Below are 21,027 nucleotides of genomic sequence, written 5' to 3' on the forward strand. Positions count from 1 at the left end.
TAAAATTACCTCCAATCCGATACTGAGTGGTGGTAATGCGACGTGTCATTGAATGTAATTTACTTTACAATATGTCACAAGCTGGATGGGAAGAAATTTTCCAACTGTGAAAGCTGTGGCGAGTGGCAAATGCAATCGCTAAACAAAAAGGTTTAACCGAACAAGATGGGGATATCGAGTGATAACAAAACAATAAACTCTTTAGATTGAAGATAATTTTGTGATCCTGAAAAGGACCTTTTTTAGCCTGCATGTGAATCCAACGAGCGAACAAATCGTAATGAAGGTATTTTTTTGCCATCGCTCCCTTTTAACGCTCATTCGTTCGTCTCGTTGGACTCGCCCCTCTGGCTGAATCTGCCAATTTGTCTCTATCCTGTGAGTGTGTACCGCTAGAGTATAAAACACGCGGGCCCCAAAAAAATATCTTATTTTCTTTCAAACCGTAAACCCGTGTGGTTGTACGGCATCGGCATCGTGGACGTAACAAAGGAGAACAAGTTAAGGGAAAGGCAAAGTCTCACTCGAACCGTGCAGGTCTCCAGTTCCCTGTTGGTCGCATTCACTGATTGCTCCGTAAGGGTAACTAGGCCGAACGGATTGGTGCCGGAGCACCAGTATACCTAACAGCGATTATAGAGTTTCGGCCGTCGGAGTGCTCGAGTTGGCTTGCAAAGCTGCTCACGACAATCAGAAAACCCGCATCAAGAACAGAGCAGCTTAGTTTCAGTGAGTGGCAAAGTGTTTCTCCGGCACGTCGCATTCAATGTAATTCACTGAACAACATGTCACAAGCTGGATGGGAAGAAATTTTCCAACTGTGAAAGCTGTGGCGAGTGGCAAACGCAATAGCTACACAGGAAGGTTTAACCGAACAAGATGGGAATATCGAGTGATAACAAAAACACAACACCAAAGGTTCTTTTCAGAACCATCAACATATTCATAAAGAGTAAACAGTAAACTAATCCATTTTTCAGGTAGATAGGTAGGTATTCACGTAGGAGAAGAAAATAAAACAATATATTTAAAATATATATTTAACAAAAGCTGTCCCCTTTGTATAGTCCTACGTCACTCCGGTTATGTCCCCGACATTACCCACCCGTCTTTCATTGCAGAAAAACGGTTTTTCATGATGTTCGGGCATTCAAGTTGTTCTTCCTCGGTACATTACAAACCTTTTTTGGTTAAATTTAGTGTTCGAATAAATTTCGAATAAATTTGAATTGATGATCAGAATCATTGATTGATTGATGCATCAGCAACACTTGGGGATTATCAGTCGGCTACAGCGTCAGGCGTCAGCTGTGAAGTGATCTTTGGGTTAAATAAAATTGCGTGATAACGGGAACGAGAACACTCGTTGAAAAAATTATCGCAACATTGTATAGTTTCATTGCGTTATCGGGGTGTTCAAGGAACATTTCAGTTATATTCATGTTCACCCAAACAGGATGATAAATATTCCTTCGAATGAAAACTGATGCTGAGATGTTGAAATTTAAATGTTACTCTAGTAATGTTACTTTAGGGTTAATCGAATTTGAAATTTTGGTATTCTTTAAAGATTTCCTTATCTCTTTCTGGTTGAATTGGTTGAACTGTGATGTTATGTCATTCAGAATCTTGTGAGGTTTGAATAGATTGGTTGTTATTTCCTTCGAAACATTGTTTAGTTCACATTACAATGCTTGTAAGCCACCTTTGATTGTATTGAAGTTCGTCTTGTTGAATTCCAGCAATTGTTCATAATCGCAATCGACGAGAAGTTGTCTGTTTTTTATGAAAATTGAACATTCAATAGTGGTGTGCTTTTTTTTATTTTTCAATGGATTCGTTCCCACAACACACTTTCTCGATAACGCACAGTTTCTTCTTACTAGAAATGCAAACCCGTAAAACACTGTGCTACTGGAAGCTGCCGTTCCGTTTCGGCAGAAATTATTTTACTATACCATTGAACTGTGCCCTTTTTCCGCCAACGGCCAACAACAGGTAGTTCAGGTGCTGTACGGAACATACATGGCGGCCGAGGTGGCATACTACACGTACATTTATGCGAAGATTAGCCGAGATAAGTATCAACAGGTAACGGGCAACACGCGAGCTGCCATCCTTAGCGGACGGTTTCTGGCGAGCGTCCTCAGCCAGGCACTCGTGTCCACCGGAGCCATGGATCTACGGGAGCTTAACTATATCACGCTTGGTGGTAAGTAAGAGTAATGGCGCTCGTCTGGTTCGGGGATAATGTGTATTTGGCAGAATTTTCGTGTTGTTGCACTGAGCTTTCGAAACACTTGTCCTATTTGTATATTGCAGGCTCCAAAATGAATGGCTGATGAATGTATCACTCATTTGTGATTGGGGTCCGCATAATCGTTTATAATGCATTTCGCTCCAATTAAGAAACCATTTTTTAATTATTCACACATCTTAATTTCGTTCAACCCGACTGCAGTCTGCTTTTAATTCTCGATTTTTCTCGTATCCAACAGCGCAAGCATTCTCCCTGCTGTGGGCATTCATTTTACCGCCAGTCAAGAGCAGTGTCTACTTCTACTCCAAGGAAAGTCAGCATTCGCAGTGCACTGGGGGAAATCAAGTGAAGCAGGACGGATCGACGCTGCATAGCTCTGGGGAACATGTAGAACAAAATGTCCGGCAGGAAATCGGTAACCACGCGAATGCCGTGAACACAATTTCAGGTGAGTGCACTTAGCTCATGCATGAGCTCTGAATTGGAATGGTGTCTTGGTACGAAAATTAAATAAATTTGCAATAAATTTCATTTAAAAATTCCAATATACATACATCGCAGCTATGATTGTGTTATGTCATCAAAGAGAACCATCCCTTATTTCAAATTTCACCAAATTCATTTGATGGATTTCGCACCAATTCGTCATTGGGCTCGCCAGCGCCCTTTCCACATCTATTTCATTAGAATTAGAATTGCTCAAATGGTGATCACAGAAAACAATTATGAGCATACTTAAGAAAAGTTTTTCTACTTACATTTTTTATGTCCAAACTGAAAATATTCATGTTTGGTATTCCACATTCTTTGAGATCTCGATAGATATTTCTATTTATTGAAATTATCACCCGGCTGACACATCAATTGTAATTTTGTTTTTGATTTTCATTAGACTGGATGTTTGAAGAGAAACATTATATTTCAGAGAATCGAAAGAATATAGAAAAATCAATGAATTCACGTTGAATATTCGAAGAAATCAAAGAATTTAGAGAATTTAGAAAATTCAGGGAATTCAGAGGAAATCTTAATGATTATTCGGAATGAAAGAAAAAACAGAACAGATGTTAAATCCAAAAGAAGACTAAATCCAGAGAATCCGAAAAATCCGGAAAATATAGCATTTCCAGTAAATCCAATAACTCTGGAGCAGGGAATTCTAAACTGTTTTGGGTAAGAGACCCCTTCTCCAGAAAGAAATGATACCATCGACCCCTGTCCCCAAATTTCTCTAAAATTTTTTATCTTATTCAAAAATCTTTATAGTATTCATACAAAGTACTTATCAATTCAAAAACTTTATTTTTGGTTAGATGGGTAGACTTGACATCATTTTATCATCAATGAATAGGCATAAAATTCAATACAAATCAAGTTTCATGTTACAACAATAATAATTATCTTAACCACATATCAATAAATTAGAAGAATCAAACAAATCTCCAGCCAATTTAGATAAACTAAAAGACCTGGAGAGAATTAAAATAATTCAAAAAATCGAAGAAGTCCAGAAAATCCGAACTGTCCAAAGAGTTCATAGAAACAAAAAAAAAATTTGGAGGGCCTCCGTAGCCACATTGGTTGCGCGTTCGCTTAGTAAGCGATCGATCGTGAGTTCGAAACTCAGGGCCCTCATTGACCATCTTTGTGTTGTTACAGAATAACTACGTCCACGCAACAATCATCAGCGATGGAGATGGAGAAATATGATCGATTCATCCATACAACTGCTCTGCTCTGCAAGACACAGCGGGCTGCTGTTCTATAAATAACTCAACAATGATCAATCAACTGTCTCCGCTGTCCGGTCTAACTGGATAATGGAAGAACAGATAGAAAACTCTTACGCCTAAATGGCTGCTACTGTGTAAATGTGTGTACCATATGGAATGGTATAGAAGGGAATACTCTAACGCCGAAAAATGGCAACTGTGTAATGTGCTAATTATAGATATTATAAATATGTGACATGTACACGATTAAAATTCGGCTCTGTTACAGCTAAAATGCCAATGAGCCTAAAATAAATAAATGGGACAAAAAAAAAATTTAAAAATTGTTACCCAGTAAATTCTAAGAATCTAGTTTATCGATTTTTTTTGAGTATCCGAGAAATTCTGAGAAGCCAAATCTTAACGAATCAGAGAATCCATAAAATAAACAACAATCCAGACAATTTTAAATATCCAGATAACCTACAAAATCGAGTAAAATCGAGAAATTCCAAAAATCCAGATTTAAAATTTTCAAGGAATTCGAGAATATGTAGAACTCAGATAAAAATAATGAAGTGAAATCAACAGTGGACTGCAGTGAAATATAGATAATTCAAGGAGTCAAAAACATGCGGAAAGTCTATAAAATCCAAAGAATCCAAATATTTTGATTTAAGATAGATTATGGGAAAAACAAAACCAAAATTGGAGAATTCAGAAAATTTGAGAATCAACGAAAAGTCTGTAAAACTAGAATATCAAAAAAATTAAAACAATCTAAAAGAATAAATCTAAAAAAGATTCTGTGAAATACAGAGAATTCAGCGTATTCAGTGAAATAAATAATTATTTCATTAATAAAATTAAATAAATAATAAAATTAAATAAATAATAGATTTAAAATATCCAGAAAATCTAAAGAATTTAGAAAAAAAAAACATTGAAAAAATTAAAAGAATCCAGATTCATAAGGAAAATCAGAATATTCAGAGAATATAGAACATTATTAAATACAAAGGATCCATTGAATCCAATTTGCAAGAATTTATCATTGATATTAACTCTTCTTTACAACGTTTCGCAAATTAATCCGATCCATGGCAGCAGTTCTAGAACCTCGGTCGAAACTGATTCTCCTCAAGTCCAGTCCTGGTCCAGTCACTTCACTGGCAGGGCTTTTCTTCTTAAAGTCCCCATCGGATCGGACTCGAAAACCATCTTTAAGGGTATCCGGTGTGGTCTTCTAACTACATGTCCCGCCCATCGCACTCGTCTTGCCTTGGCGACTTTCTGAATGCTGATGGTCGTAGGATTCTGAAATCCATCGAATTCAAAGAATTTAAAAGACTAAGAAATTCCAAGGAATCAAATTTATAGAATCCAAAAAAACTAGATATTCCGGAAAATCCATTGGGAACCAGAGAATCCGTGACATTTTGAGAATACAGAATATAGATTCCAGAGAATTTAAAGAATTCAGGAGTCCAGAAGAAGCCAGAGAACAATCCAACGAAACTGGATTTTTTAAGAAATACTCCTAAAAAATCATAAACCCAAATAGCCTAAAGAATGTAGAAACCTCAGAATTTCTTTAGATTCGAGAATTCAGAGAATCAAATTTTGTAAGAACATTGTTTCCGGAGAGTTTAGAGAATTCAGAGATTAAAAAAAAACCCATAGAAACCATAGAAACCGGGAAAATTCGGACTCAATTTTCGATAATTCGGAGACTTGATCCCTAAGAATTTAATTCAGAGAATTCACAGAATTCAAAGAATTCAGAGAATTCAGACAATTCAGAGAATTCAAAGAATTCAGAGAATTCACAGAATTCAGAGAATTCAGCGAATTCAGAGAATTCAGAGAATTCAGAGAATTCAGAGAATTCAGAGAATTCAGAGAATTCAGAGAATTCAGAGAATTCAGAGAATTCACAGAATTCAAAGAATTCAGAGAATTTAAGGAATTAGGAGAACTCAGAGGATTTAGAGACTTTAGAAAATAAAGAGACTTCAGAGAATTCAGAGAATTCAGAGAATTCAGAGAATTCAGAGAATTCAGAGAATTCAGAGAATTCAGAGAATTTAGAGAATTCGGAGAATTCAAAGAATTCAAAGAATTCAGATTATTCAGAGAATTCAGAGAATTCAGATTATTCAGAGAATTCAGAGAATTCAGAGAATTCAGAGAATTCACAGAATTCAAAGAATTCAGAGAATTTAAGCAATTAGGAGAACTCAGAGGATTTAGAGACTTTAGAAAATAAAGAGACTTCAGAGAATTCAGAGAATTCAGAGAATTCAGAGAATTTAGAGAATACAGAGAATTCAAAGAATTCAAAGAATTCAGATTATTCAGAGAATTCAGAGAATTCAGATAATTCAGAGAATTTAGAGAATTCAGAGAATTCAGAGAATTAAGAGAATTCAGAGAATTCAGATAATTCAGAGAATTTAGAGAATTCAGAGAATTCAGAGAATTCAGAGAATTCAGAGAATTCAGAGAATTCACAGAATTCAAAGAATTCAGAGAATTTAAGGAATTAGGAGAACTCAGAGGATTTAGAGGCTTTAGAAAATAAAGAGACTTCAGAGAATTCAGAGAATTCAGAGAATTCAGAGAATTCAGAGAATTCAGAGAATTCAGAGAATTTAGAGAATTCGGAGAATTCAAAGAATTCAAAGAATTCAGATTATTCAGAGAATTCAGAGAATTCAGATTATTCAGAGAATTCAGAGAATTCAGAGAATTCAGAGAATTCACAGAATTCAAAGAATTCAGAGAATTTAAGCAATTAGGAGAACTCAGAGGATTTAGAGACTTTAGAAAATAGAGAGACTTCAGAGAATTCAGAGAATTCAGAGAATTCAGAGAATTTAGAGAATACAGAGAATTCAAAGAATTCAAAGAATTCAGATTATTCAGAGAATTCAGAGAATTCAGATAATTCAGAGAATTTAGAGAATTCAGAGAATTCAGAGAATTAAGAGAATTCAGAGAATTCAGAGAACTCAGAGAATTCAGAGAAATCAGAAAATTCAGTAAATTCAGAGAATTCATAGAATTCAGAGAATTCAGAGAATAAAGAGAATTCAGAGATTTCAGAGAATTCATAGAATAAAGAGAATTCAGAGATTTCAGAGAATTCATAGAATTCAGAGAATTCAGAGAACTCAAAGAATCAGAGAATTCAGAGAATTTAGAGAATTCAGAGAATTCAGATAATTAAGATAATTCAGAGAATTCGGAGAATTCAGAGAATTAAGAGAATTAAGAGAATTCAGAGGATTCAGAGAATTCAAAAAATGCAGAGAATTGAGAGAATAGATCTGGAATATCCAAATAACCCAAAAAATCACGTAAAATAAGAGAATTTGAAATATTCAAAGAGTACAGATTTGGCAGAAACTTTTCATCTGATAATCTGGATAATCCAGGGGATGAACAATTTACAACATATGATTCTAAATATCAGAGAATCCGGAGAATGTAAATATTTGGTTCCAAACAAAAAAAAAACTCATGTGGTACTAAAAAAATCCGGATAATCTATAGGACTTGTAGATTTTGGTAAAACGAGAGATTTCATTAACTCATTTAATTCAGAGAATCCGAAAGAATCTACAGAAATGTAGAATATACAGTAAATACAATATTCAGAAATCCCAGGAGATTCGAGAAACTCAGATAATCCAAATTGAAGAATTGAACGAAAAATAAATTCAAAAACTATAACAAAAAAAAATCCGAAAAATCTAGAAAATCCGTGTTATCCCTATAATCTAGAAAATTCAGAGACACCCAAGAAATTCTGAAAATCCACAGTTTCAAAGAATTCGTTGAATACGGATACTAGATACTAAAATACTCAGAGAATCCAGACAATCTGAAAAATTTGCAAATTTAAGAAAATACAGATAATCCTGAATGTTTTGAATCTAGAAAACCTAAAGAATCCAGAAAACCTAGAGAATCCGGGAATTTCAGATTATCCACAGTCGGAAGAGTATTTTCAGAGGAATTAGAAAGATAAAAAATCTAAATTGATTTCAAAGAATTCATACGATTCGAAGAATCCAAAAAATCTAGACCTGAAGGATATGAAGATTCTGAGAAATACAAAAAATATCATAGAACCCAAAAATATTCGGAATATTCAGAGTGCAGGCTGGCGTTGTGGTAACATTCGTACCTCTCACGCTGAAGGCCACGAGCTCAATTCTCACTCCCGACATTCTTCAAAAATGGGAAAAAGTGTTGAAAGCCGTATAACACAGAGACAAAAAAAAATTTTTTCCAGAGAAACTTTTAAAAAATCAAAATATCTAGAATAACCGGAACATCATGAAAATACAGAAAACCTACAAAATTCAGGAGATTCACATTATTCTAAATTTAGAAGATTTCCAACATCCATATCCAAAGGATCCAATGAATCCATAAAATTAAAAAAAAAACCTAGAAACTGTAGAATAGAGTGGATCTTCAGAGATTTCGTAGAATGTGGATATCAGATTCCAAGTTACAACAAATCTAGAGGATCCAAATAATCTAAGAGTCATGAAGATTCCATAGAATTAAGAGAGTCATGAAAATAAAGAGAACCATGAAAACCCAAACAAAACCTGAAAATTTAGAATGCTCAGAGTATAGTGACTTCGAATATCCCGAGATCCAGAAAACCCAGAGAGTCCGAAAAAAAAGGAACAACTTCAAAGTTTAGAAAATCCGAGAGAATGTCTACTTGACACCAAAGAACTAAGACAGCTAATACAGAACTATAGTATCCAGAGAATACAGATAATCGAAAAGACCTGATCATTTTAGAGAACTTATAGAATTCAAAGATTCCTAAGATCCAAACCAAGTCCGGGATATCAAGAAATTTGAGAAACTCAGATGTTTGAGATTTTAGATTTTAGAATTCGAAGAATTTGGATACAAGTTTTCAAAGAAGGATTTCAATAATCCAAAAATGCAGAGAATCCATAGAATTCAAAGATTCAGAGAATCAAAAAGAAAAGAAAATCTAAAATATTCTGAATATTTTCAAAATCAAAGAAACGTAGAGAAACAAGTATCTTCGAGTTTTTATATTCAGAAGAATCATTTTTTCAGAAAGTTTAGAGAAGAAAAAGAAACAGATTCCGGAAAATTCAGATCCCAAACTAGATCTCAAAGAATTCAAGGAATTGAGATAATTTAGAGAATCCATACAATGAAAACATCTAGAAAATCTGGAATATCCAGAAAATCTAGGTAATTCAAAGAACGCCAGTAATCCTCCCGATCTGAGATTCTAGGGGATGAGGAGAATTAATAGAAACAATAATCGACAAAATCTAGGAAACCCAAAGAATCTGGAAATTTCCGAGAATCCTAAGAGCATTTGGAGACATGGAGACAAAAAAACTGAGAGGATCAACCGAATTCATATAATTCAAAGGGTTTACAAATTCTAGGAAATTAAGAGAATTAGAAGTAACAAGATTTTCAATATCATAAACTCGGAGGTTTCACAGAATCTGAAGAATTGAGAAAATTAGCAAAATTCAGTAAAAAAAACATTTTTTTTCATAAATAATGTTTAAAAAAAAAGGAAAGTTCATAAATTATGGAAAAACTGTTACTAAGGAATCCTGAGGATCCAAATAATAGAAATAACAGAAGATTCAAAGAAATTGAAAAGTCACATAATATAAGTCGGAAATATACGGAAAAATACGGAAAGAACGTATTTTGCAGGTAGATAAATGATATGCGTTTTTGTCGTAAATATCAGTAGTTGTTAAAATCAGATGAATCTCACATCCTCAAAACAATTTAAGCCATGCTTGCAGATGATGTGCTTCTTTTTCGAATCATCTGACAATTTTGAAAACATTGGAAGCAGATATTTCGTCGAGAGAATCCTTTGAATTGACTATAACTTTCAAAATAGTTCAATGTATTATTCCTAACTTATTTTAAGTTATATGTTTTGTGCAAAAAATAAAGTTTAAATATAACTGACAGTGTAAAATTTATCATAAAATAATTTATATGATATAAATTCAAATAAGGCAAATCAATTATACAAATCCAAAAAGTATTGATATGGAGACGGTAATCAAAAGAAATATTTATGTACTTTTTTTGATCATAACCTACCCTACACAATGTCATTTATTAGATGTTTTTCTACTATAATGACGGGACATGCCATCTCGTAGCCTATTAATTGTATCGTGTTTTCATATGTTAACAAGAGAAAAACAAAAATTGGTCCATAAAATATAGTCTCGTTCGAATATTAACAAAGCAAAAAGTAATAAAGTATGAAACGAGGGGCTTAATAGGTTCTCTTAGAGATGACATATATAATCTAATATTGAACGCGATATTTTTACATGCGTTTTCGAAGCTTTCCATCCCATGTTTCCACAAGATTGAAGTTGCATTATTCTTTTGCAGTGCCAGTGGCTGCCACCGACATAACCAAATCCGACGTTAATCTAACCTCCGCCATGGAAGGGCAACAGACAGCGGCAGGGAATGAGACTGAGCCTCGCTCTCGGTTCTCCTGCAATCGTGCCGGCCGGCTGCTGTGGACTCACTTCATCTCCGCATACTCAAATCTTACCGTGGTCCAGTGGAGCCTCTGGTGGTCCCTGGCGATGGCCGGCTTCATTCAGGTGCAGATCTACGTCCAGCTCCTGTGGCAGGAAATTGACGTTGACCAGGAGTACCTCTACAATGGCGGGGCGGAGGCCCTCCTGACGCTGTTCGGAGCGGTTAGTGCCATTGTTGCCGGCTATGTGGCCAACCGAATCTTTGAGCAGTGGGCTTTGTGGGTATTGACGGTCTGCTCCGCCCTGCAGGGTGGCTTAATATTGTACTCCGGGTTTTCTACCAATATTTGGGCAGCGTACGCTGTTTACATCCTGTTCGGAGTGCTGTACATGTTCATGATTACGATGGCGAGGTGAGTACGGGGTTTCGGGTAAGCCAACGAACGGTCGGTCTAAAATTGTTTGAGTTTCGGTGAGCTCGGAAATTTGCGATGAAGTTGAACTTTTGAAATGTGTGTTCGTTCATGCAAACGTTTTTGCTAGCTAATAGACAGCCATTCGGGTGGATTTTTTGTCCCTTCGTCAGAGTGTGACGGAGAAAGTTGTTCTGGGCGCTGCAAACAAAAAATGCATCAAAAGCAGTGACAGCCATAATAATATTTCTTTAAACTTAACAAAATGTGAACACATATTACAAAGAGTATTAATTTCGGGTAACAAAGATAGACATGCTAAGCACTTGTTCATTAACGAAATTATCTCGATAACAAGCAGATTTCCGTTGCGTAATATAATTAATCATACACTCGCTTGCTAAAGTGCCATCCAGCAAGCAACATGTTCACAATTATCCAAATTACCGCTTGCCTCAGCCATTATCAATCGCAATTGTTTCCATTTTTAATTAACGCCTGATTTTTCGCTCCGTTCCTACGTCTACTTCCCGTTTCGCGCACTCCCGGGATGATGCACCATTAGCGCAACGGTGGCCAAATATTTGGAGGAGGACAGTTTTGGATTAATTTTCGGCATAAACACATTCGCCGCGCTTGCCTTCCAATCCATTCTGACCGTGGTGGTCATTTCCGAGTCCGGCCTGATGCTGTCGCCCCGGGGTCAGTTCAAGGTTTATGGTGGTTATTTTCTGGCGCTGGCGTTGGTCTATCTCATTCCGGCGGTGGCCAGCAGCATTATCCACTGCCGGAGGCGAAATTTAAACGGCTCGGTGGAGGCTGCCGCCAAGGATGCTGTGCATGGGAAGGAGGGCGACTGGACGACGACGAGGCGCAACAATTCGGATGCTCTTTCCACGCGGTTTTAATGGTTGTGAAGTGAAGTACTGCCAATATAATACTGATAGTCGTGGATTGTCTGCGTTTGAAATTATCACTGCCATAATAAAATAACGGACACAAAGCGTGTGCGGAAATTGTTGAATTTTATGTTTATTATTCTCCATTATTTTCAGCTACGAATTTTTTTTCTAATGTGTTAACATATTCATATCTCATGCTAAGTACTTAATTTATTTATTAATAAAACAAATTGTTATTCATTTTCAGATAAAATCTGCATTAGAAATAGACGGGTGGGTAATGTCGGGGACATAACCGGAGTGACGTAGGACTATACAAAGGGGACAGCTTTTGTTAAATATATATTTTAAATATATTGTTTTATTTTCTTCTCCTACGTGAATACCTACCTATCTACCTGAAAAATGGATTAGTTTACTGTTTACTCTTTATGAATATGTTGATGGTTCTGAAAAGAACCTTTGGTGTTGTGTTTTTGTTATCACTCGATATTCCCATCTTGTTCGGTTAAACCTTCCTGTTTAGCTATTGCGTTTGCCACTCGCCACAGCTTTCACAGTTGGAAAATTTCTTCCCATCCAGCTTGTGACATGTTGTTCAGTGAATTACATTGAATGCGACGTGCCGGAGAAACACTTTGCCACTCACTGAAACTAAGCTGCTCTGTTCTTGATGCGGGTTTTCTGATTGTCGTGAGCAGCTCTGCAAGCCAACTCGAGCACTCCGACGGCCGAAACTCTATAATCGCTGTTAGGTATACTGGTGCTCCGGCACCAATCCGTTCGGCCTAGTTACCCTTACGGAGCAATCAGTGAATGCGACCAACAGGGAACTGGAGACCTGCACGGTTCGAGTGAGACTTTGCCTTTCCCTTAACTTGTTCTCCTTTGTTACGTCCACGATGCCGATGCCGTACAACCACACGGGTTTACGGTTTGAAAGAAAATAAGATATTTTTTTGGGGCCCGCCTGTTTTATACTCTAGCGGTACACACTCAAAGGATAGAGACAAATTGGCAGATTCAGCCAGAGGGGCGAGTCCAACGAGACGAACGAATGAGCGTTAAAAGGGAGCGATGGCAAAAAAATACCTTCATTACGATTTGTTCGCTCGTTGGATTCACATGCAGGCTAAAAAAGGTCCTTTTCAGGATCACAAAATTATCTTCAATCTAAAGAGTTTATTGTTTTGTTATCACTCGATATCCCCATCTTGTTCGGTTAAACCTTTTTGTTTAGCGATTGCATTTGCCACTCGCCACAGCTTTCACAGTTGGAAAATTGCTTCCCATCCAGCTTGTGACATATTGTAAAGTAAATTACATTCAATGACACGTCGCATTACCACCACTCAGTATCGGATTGGAGGTAATTTTAACCTGTAATTGAACATTTGCGATGACAGTGGTACAGTGTCGACGTTCAATGTGGGGTCATAATTTGGATCTCTATGTTTACAAAAATGTCCAACTAAATAAGTCGCATTACATGTCCGTCCAATTATCTAAATGTCGAACTAATTGTAAATTACTGTACTTTCAATCTGGAAACAATTTAAGAATTGGTGAAAATTGTATAATGAGGATAGTCCCCAACTATCAATAAGCTCAGAACAACTGCCAAATTCACATACTCATCAGATCCTGGCAAACAAATTATGAAAACATCAATTTGTGTTTTATTATTATTTTGGATAATGTTTTAGAAAGCATTGAACTGTATTTCCTGAACTCTTTTTTGGAAGGTTTAATGGCCCTGAAAAGCGCCTTGTTTTATGGAATGGTTCCAATTTAGAAAACTTTGTACTCGTGGTTTTGAAAAAAAACCATTTCGAACGCCCTCGATGCCGCCTTGTTCTGGATTTGCCACCAAAGCAGTTTGTATAAAGAACAAACTTTGTTCTTCTGCTACCTGATGCCGTTTTGCGATTGCGTTTGCCACTCGCCACTCGCTGCAACTGCCTGTTGTCTTGATGTCCACCGAACCGAATGTGTTCTGTTCCGAATGCGGGTTTTCTTATCGTCGCGAGCAGCTTTGCCAGCTAACTCGATCACTTCGGCGGCCGAAACTATATAACGCCGGCTAGGTGGACTGGTGCACTGGTACTAACGCGCTCGGCCTAGCTACCCTTGCGGGAAACTCCAGATCAACACGGTTCGAGCGGGATTTTGCCTTTCCCTTCACTTTTCCTCCTTTACCATGTCCAGACATGGCTGCTTGGGTTGGTTTGTTGATGTGTTGTGATGCGAACCGATGTGGTGTACGGTTTGAATGAGAATGATCGTTACGGCAGCGGAGCGGGGATTTTTAAGCTGACTGGCTGGCTCGAGAATTACGCATGTGTGAGACTGCGACCAATGTTTCGTTAATTTTTTTCTTTTTCTTTTCCAATCTATTTCGCTGCTGCTCTGGTTGCCCGTTTTGGTCGGTACGATTTGAGGAACACAAAATGGACCAATCAAAAATGGGCACATAGTGCATTTTGACAATGCTTGATATTTCACAATTATTCAATTATTTATCTCAAGAAAAATGAAATGTTATTCGTTATGATAGATGCGTAGATATATTTCCTATCAATTGATGCAAAAACCATTGCGATCTATTGAGAAATGCTCAAGTTATAAGCGTTCCAAATCTTGCATTTTTTCCTACTTGTTCAGTGCCTAGATTTCCATTTCACCCCCTATATCTTCCGGTTAGACGTAGTCCTACGTCAAAATGCTCTAAATGCAAATACGTACGTAATATTACGTAATCAATGAAAATTCATATTTGGTATAAGAAATCTCATTGATTCAACACATTCTTCTTGTCGCCATGTGGAAAATTGTACGTATACCATTTGTTTCAGTGTGAGGAACCCTATCTAACCTGAATGTAATTTCTATTATTGTTTTTGTTTTTGTGCTTCGGCGCTTTAACACTTTGTGGTCGTGTTGCGTTAGAATTAACAATAAATGGTACAGCAATTTTTTATGACAACTTCCTTCCAACCTTCATTGGAAACTTTGTTAAGTTTAGAAGTAGGCTGAGCGATTATTGCTTTGCAACGCTCTCTTGAACCTCAGCCGTTGAACTGACCGGTCACAATTTAGAGTGAACTAAATAAAATAAGTTTGTGAAATTTCCATCGTGTCCTCATTTGGAAAGAAGGTTAATCCCAGCCAGAAGCCGTTTCTACACCTACAACCTATCCCAGACGAATCATATGGTGCCGTGACCAGGATCCGGGTGCTAGAATCGACATAGGAATTCGGACTGTTCCCTAACCTTGGTACAACCCAGAGGAAATTTGGAATTTGATTTTTATATAATACTAGCTAACCCGGCAAACTTCGTCCCGCCCATTTACTTGATTAATTCTCGAGTAATGCAGAAATTTGTGTTTTATTTGTATGGCAGCCACCCCTAAGAGAGGGGGGGAGGGGTATCTAACCACCATAGAAACATTCATTGCACCCTAAAGTTTCCATATGCCTAATTTGGTTTAATTTGCTTGATTAATTCTCGGGTAATGCAAAAATTTGTGTTTCATTTGTACGGCAGCCCCCTCTAAGAGAGGGGGAAGGAGTATCTTAACACCATAGAAACATTTATTGCATCCTAAAACCTCCACATGCCAAATTTGGTTTCATTTGCTTGATTAATTCTCGAGTAATGCAGAAATGTGTGTTTCATTTGTATGGCAGCCCCCCCTTTGAGTGGGGGAAGGACTGTCTAACCATCATAGAAACATTTATTGCACCCTAAAACTTTCACATGCCAACTTTGGTTTCGTTTGCTTGGTTAATTTCCGAGTAATGCAGAAATGTCTGTTTCATTTGTATGGCAGCCCCCCCTTAGAGAGGGGGAAGGGGTCTCAAAATATCACGAAAACCTTCCCCGGCCCCAAAAACCCCTACATACCAATTTTCATGTCGATCAGTTCAGTAGTTTCCGAGTCTATAAGAATCAGACAGACAGACAGACATCACTCCATTTATATATATATAGAAGATAGAAGATAGATAGATAGACAAGGCCTTTAATTGGTCAAGTACATGTGAGTACCTGTCCAATCCAATTATTTTTCCTTTGAAAGGTGCTTCCTTGGTGTTCTTTGGAATTCCACAGATCGAGTCTTCACGATTGCTGCCATCGCTGAAATTATGTGCTGTTCGCTGAAATAAGGTTCGAGTTTCCAGTTGATTAAAAATTACAGGATGGCCGAAAAAAAGATGAAGAAAAAGGAACTACAACGTAATAATTTAGTGGATTCTATATACCGGATCAAAGAGTTTTTGCGCAATTACACTGAACAGCAGATAAACGAAGTGAAAATACGACTTGAGAGATTGGATAAATTGATGGAAGCCTTCGAAGAGGTGCAAACCGAATACGAGACTTACGATGACACAGCCGAGTTTATAGTCGAAAACACAAAATTGAGAGCAGAGATAGAAGAAGAATATTACCGAGTGAAAGGTGGTTTAACTTCAAAAATTCCTCTCCAAGTTCCCAATGCCGCTGCGGTTATGCAAGTTGTACCTGCTATTGCCCAGGCAGCTCATATCAAACTACCCACCATTACGCTACCGAATTTTGATGGTGATCTGAATAGTTGGTTAACGTTTCATGATTCGTTCTCATCGCTAATCCATTCATCTGCTGATATCCCGTGTATCCAGAAATTTCAGTATCTTCCATCGGCTCTAAGAGGTGACGCATTAAAGTTAATTGGATCCCTGACAATAACCTCCGACAACTACGCCATTGCGTGGGAAGCCCTGAATAAACGGTATGCCAACAAATATTTGTTGAAGAAAAAGCACCTTCAAGCATTGACATCATCTACCAAACTTACCGCGAAGACAGTTTCCAACCTAAGATCCTTACTGGAAGATTTCGAGCGCAACGTGAAGATCCTTACTCAGCTTGGTGAACCAACCGAGCAATGGAGTAGTATTCTGGTCCAACTGTTATCTTCTCAATTGGATGACGGAACCCTCAAAGATTGGGAGGAACATGTTTCTGGAGAAAATGAACCTACGTATGAAAACTTAGTGAAGTTCCTAACAATGAAAGTTCGCACGTTGGACTCATTATCCATCAATGCAGAACAAAATCCAAGTTCATTACACTCTAGGTCAATCATCCCCAAGCAACAAAAGCCAGCGTCATCACCTCATATTCCACGTATCAACACGTACACCATTACCGATAGCTATCAACCTGATTGTTTGGCATGCAGTGATAAGCACTTTCTAGTTAAGTGCCCTGTGTTCGACAAAATGCATCTGAAGGATAAGTTGAACTTAGTCAACAGTAAAAGAATCTGCAGCAACTGTTTCAGAGGAAACCACTTCGTTCGTAAATGTACTTCCAAATACAGCTGTCGGATTTGCCAGAAAAAACACCACACATCTTTGCATCCAGGATTTGAGGCAAATAGTTCATCCAATCCTAATACTTAAGGCTCGCAAGCTGCCTCAAGCCCAGAACGAAATGGATCACGACATGTGAATAACGTTAAAGCGCCTAGCTGTGCTCAGCCGGTATCCCTGAACTCTTTGGTCAAGTCTCGCAGCGAAAGTGTTCTGTTGTCGACGGTTATCCTAGTGATACTAGATGCTAATGGATGTGAACATCTCACCCGAGCTCTACTGGACTCGGGCTCTCAGTGTAATCTGATGAGTGAACGATTATTTCTACAATTACGTTTAACCCGATCTCGTGTTACTCACAATATTTCTGGTATTGGTGAATCTCAAGTGCGTGTTATTGGTTCGACCCCGACTACAATCAAATCCAGAATCGGCAATTTTTGTATTTGGATTGTATGGTGTTACGCAATCTCACTGCAACTCTCTCATCCGTGAACACATCTGGAGCTGATTGGAAAATACCCACAGGAGTCACTCTTGCAGATCCCGAATACAATATCTCTCGGAAGGTTGATTTAATTATTGGTGTGGAGCACTTTTACACAATTCTGAAGGGTGGCCGACTTCAGTTGAATCACTCAAATGCGATGTTGGTGGAGAGTGAATTTGGATGGTTGCTATCAGGAAAAGTCCCAACAAATCCTCAACCAAATACTTTAACGTGTTGTTTATCTACGCTGGAATCCATTGATCGAACTTTGGAATTTTTTTGGAAAATTGAGGAAATAAATCATAGAATCCTTTCATCTACCGAAAAGCAATGCGAGGATTTTTACCAGGAAACTGTATCACGGGACCCAAGTGGGCGTTACATCGTTAAATATCCTAAGAAGGAAAACTTTAGTTCGATGATCGGCGAATCATACTCCACTGCTGTCCGTCGGTTAGGATATCTCGAGCGTAAGCTGGAACGGAACAACGAACTGAAAACCAAATACCACCAATTCATGGCTGAGTTCATTTCATTAAACCATATGCACAAAGTAGCGGAAGAGCAACGGGCAGCACCTGTGGTTTTTTACCTCCCACACCATCCTGTTATACACGAGTCGAGTACAACTACGAAGGTGAGAGGCTTATTCGACGCATCAGCGAAAAGCAGTACCGGATTTTCTTTAAACGATTCGCTGTTAATTGGAGCTGTAATTCAGGATGACCTGTTGGCAATCATCCTGCGTTTTTGGAAATACAAGATGGCACTTCTGGCGGACATTGAGAAAATGTACCGCCAGATTATTACAACGGGTATTGTGGCGATTCGACAGTTCCCATCCAATAATGGAGTACGAGCTGACCACAGTGACGTATAGTTTGGGGCCATCTTCGTTTCTAGCAACGAGAACACTTCATCAACTGGCTGAAGATGAAGGGAAATCATTCCCCCATGCTGCAAATTGTTTGAAACACGATTTTTATATGGATGAGTTCATCCGTGGAGAATCTACCATAGAAAAGGCAATCCAATTGCGAGAAGACATGGACAAACTGTTGAAATCAGGAGGATTCCGGCTAAGAAAATGGGAATCAAATGAGAAAGCTGTACTGGAGAGTATTCCATTCGAAAATCGTGCGAGTCAAGCTGATCAAACGTTTGACACTGATGACACTATCAAGACATTAGGTATTGTCTGGGAACCGGCAACTGATATGTTCCGATTCGATATCCAACCAATTCAAATCAACGACTTTATTACAAAACGAAGTATTCTATCATGCATTGCGAAATTGTATGACCCTCTCGGGCTAATCTCTCCCATCGTAATTCGAGCGAAGGTACTACTCCAACATTTGTGGACCTTATCATGGGACTGGGACGATGAAGTACCTACGAACCTCCAACTAGAATGGAGGAACTTTACAGATGAGCTACCGAACTTAATCAAATTCAGAATGAACCGGCATGCATTTGGCGATGGGGAGCTTCAGCTGCATTGTTTCGCGGATGCCTCAGAAACAGCTTACGGAACCTGTGCTTATGTACGATCGTTGACAGAGAATGGAGACGTGAGAGTTGAGCTGCTTGCATCGAAGTCGAGGGTGGCTCCACTACAAAGACGAACGATCCCAAGGCTGGAACTATTCGCTGCACAGATGGCCGCGCTGTTGTATCATAAGATAGTGACTGCACTGGACGTAAAATTTCAATCGACCTGGTTTTGGTCGGATTCTATGGTAGTCCTGCATTTGCTTCGTGCACCCAGCCAAACCTGGAAAACCTTCGTCTCGAATCGGGTTGCAGAGATCCAAAACCTAACCCATGGATCTCGATGGCAACATGTATCAGGGGCTACAAATCCAGCGGATCTTGTTTCCCGCGGATTGTCAGTGGAGAAATTTCTGGATTGTTTGACATGGAAATATGGACCTAGCTGGCTATGCAAATCTCAGGAATATTGGCCGACGCAGAAACTGGATGCAGAAAATTTACCTGATAATGAAGTCGAGCGTAAAACAACTAGTCTTGCCGTGCAAATCAATACACCACAAAACCCGTTATTGAAACGTTTTTCATCGTATAATCGCTTATTGAGAACGATTGCATACTGTTTGCGTTTCGTTCAGAAAGCACAAAAATCGCCAAAGGTAACTTCATCAACACTTTCTGTGGAAGAATTAGAAAACGCAAAATTCACTTTAGTGAAACTAGCACAAGCCGAATGCTACACGTCAGAACTTCGTCAACTTCGCAAAGGACAAGCGGTTTCGAAAAGTTCTTCATTGAAATTGTTCAACCCATTCGTGGATTCCATTGGGATAGTGAGAGTCGGTGGCCGGCTCAATCTTTCGAAGGAACCGTACGCGGTAAAGCATCAAATCCTGTTACCCGGATTTCATCACTTCACACTACTACTGTTAAAATCACACCACCTGCAATTACTTCATGGGAGTATCAGCTTAACTTTGGCTAAAGTACGAAAGGAGTTTTGGCCAACAAATGGGAGAAGAGCAGTAAGAAACGTGATACGGAATTGTTATCGCTGTGCACGTGTTGACCCCCGACCAATAAAGCAACCCATTGGACAATTACCTCCAGCACGTATTACCCCTGGGCGAGCTTTTTCTACGACTGGAATCGACTATTGCAGACCAGTGTTTGTGGAGCACCCATACCGCAAAGCTGCTCCAACAAAAGCATACATAGCTTTGTTTGTGTGTTTCGCTACAAAGGCCGTGCACATTGAGCTTGTGGGAGATTTATCTACGGCATCGTTCATCTCTGCGCTTCGACGTTTCATAGCCAGGCGAGGAAAACCTGAACACATGTACTCAGATAACGCTACAAATTTTGCTGGGGCAAAAAATGAGTTGAACGCTTTGTACCAGATGTTCTCAAACCGCACTACAACCGAACAGATAAGTACCAATCTCGCTACGGACGGCATCAGTTGGCATCTAATACCACCTCGCGCTCCCAATTTTGGGGGCCTCTGGGAGGCCGCCGTTAAGGTGGCCAAAAGGCATTTAGTTCGTCAATTAGGGAATACAACGTTGCTGTACGAAGACCTAGTGATTATTTTAGCACAAATAGAGGGGTGTATGAACTCCCGACCGCTCATCCCACTCTCAGAAAATCCCGAGATGTATGCAACGTACCTTCAAATCGACTCAACAGGTATCAGTTCATCCAACAGAGAGTTCAACAATTTTGGCACAAATGGAGAAGCGAGTACCTAAGCGAACTTCAAAGACAACCTTCATCAGCATCAAGCAAGGTCGATCTCAAGGTCGGTCAAATGGTGATTCTTCAGGATCAACAGC

At 38.6% G+C, this 21,027-nt stretch overlaps 4 protein-coding genes across 27 annotated transcripts in view; 3 read left to right on the forward strand and 1 right to left on the reverse strand.

Annotated features, from left to right (window-relative positions):
* LOC129771304 (thiamine transporter 1-like) overlaps positions 1–12,015 on the forward strand; it is a 49,950-nt gene extending 37,935 nt beyond the window's left edge. Inside the window, exons 3-6 of the mRNA XM_055774825.1 lie at positions 1,999–2,212; positions 2,499–2,708; positions 10,429–10,939; positions 11,505–12,015. Of these exons, the coding sequence (XP_055630800.1) occupies positions 1,999–2,212; positions 2,499–2,708; positions 10,429–10,939; positions 11,505–11,847 (1,278 nt within the window). The 3' untranslated portion in view covers positions 11,848–12,015. The remainder of the gene's footprint in view (positions 1–1,998; positions 2,213–2,498; positions 2,709–10,428; positions 10,940–11,504) is intronic.
* Positions 1–21,027, reverse strand: part of LOC129771300 (potassium voltage-gated channel subfamily KQT member 1) — a 1,095,885-nt gene that overhangs the window by 799,577 nt on the left and 275,281 nt on the right. The gene's annotated exons all lie outside the window — the stretch shown is intronic.
* LOC129767075 (uncharacterized) lies at positions 16,048–17,298 on the forward strand. Its single transcript, XM_055767694.1, has one exon. The coding sequence runs from the start codon at positions 16,048–16,050 to the stop codon at positions 17,296–17,298; it is 1,251 nt and encodes a 416-aa protein (XP_055623669.1).
* LOC129767077 (uncharacterized) lies at positions 18,547–20,943 on the forward strand. The gene has a single exon (XM_055767695.1). The coding sequence runs from the start codon at positions 18,547–18,549 to the stop codon at positions 20,941–20,943; it is 2,397 nt and encodes a 798-aa protein (XP_055623670.1).

This window comes from Toxorhynchites rutilus, chromosome 2 (assembly GCF_029784135.1).
Source record: "Toxorhynchites rutilus septentrionalis strain SRP chromosome 2, ASM2978413v1, whole genome shotgun sequence".
Classification (NCBI taxonomy): Eukaryota; Metazoa; Arthropoda; class Insecta; order Diptera; family Culicidae; genus Toxorhynchites; species Toxorhynchites rutilus.

Bases quoted from the DNA above. Each gene is read 5' to 3' on its own strand.
- LOC129767075 (XM_055767694.1), top strand. From the start codon at position 16,048: ATGGCCGAAAAAAAGATGAAGAAAAAGGAACTACAACGTAATAATTTA.
- LOC129767077 (XM_055767695.1), top strand. From the start codon at position 18,547: ATGGAGTACGAGCTGACCACAGTGACGTATAGTTTGGGGCCATCTTCG.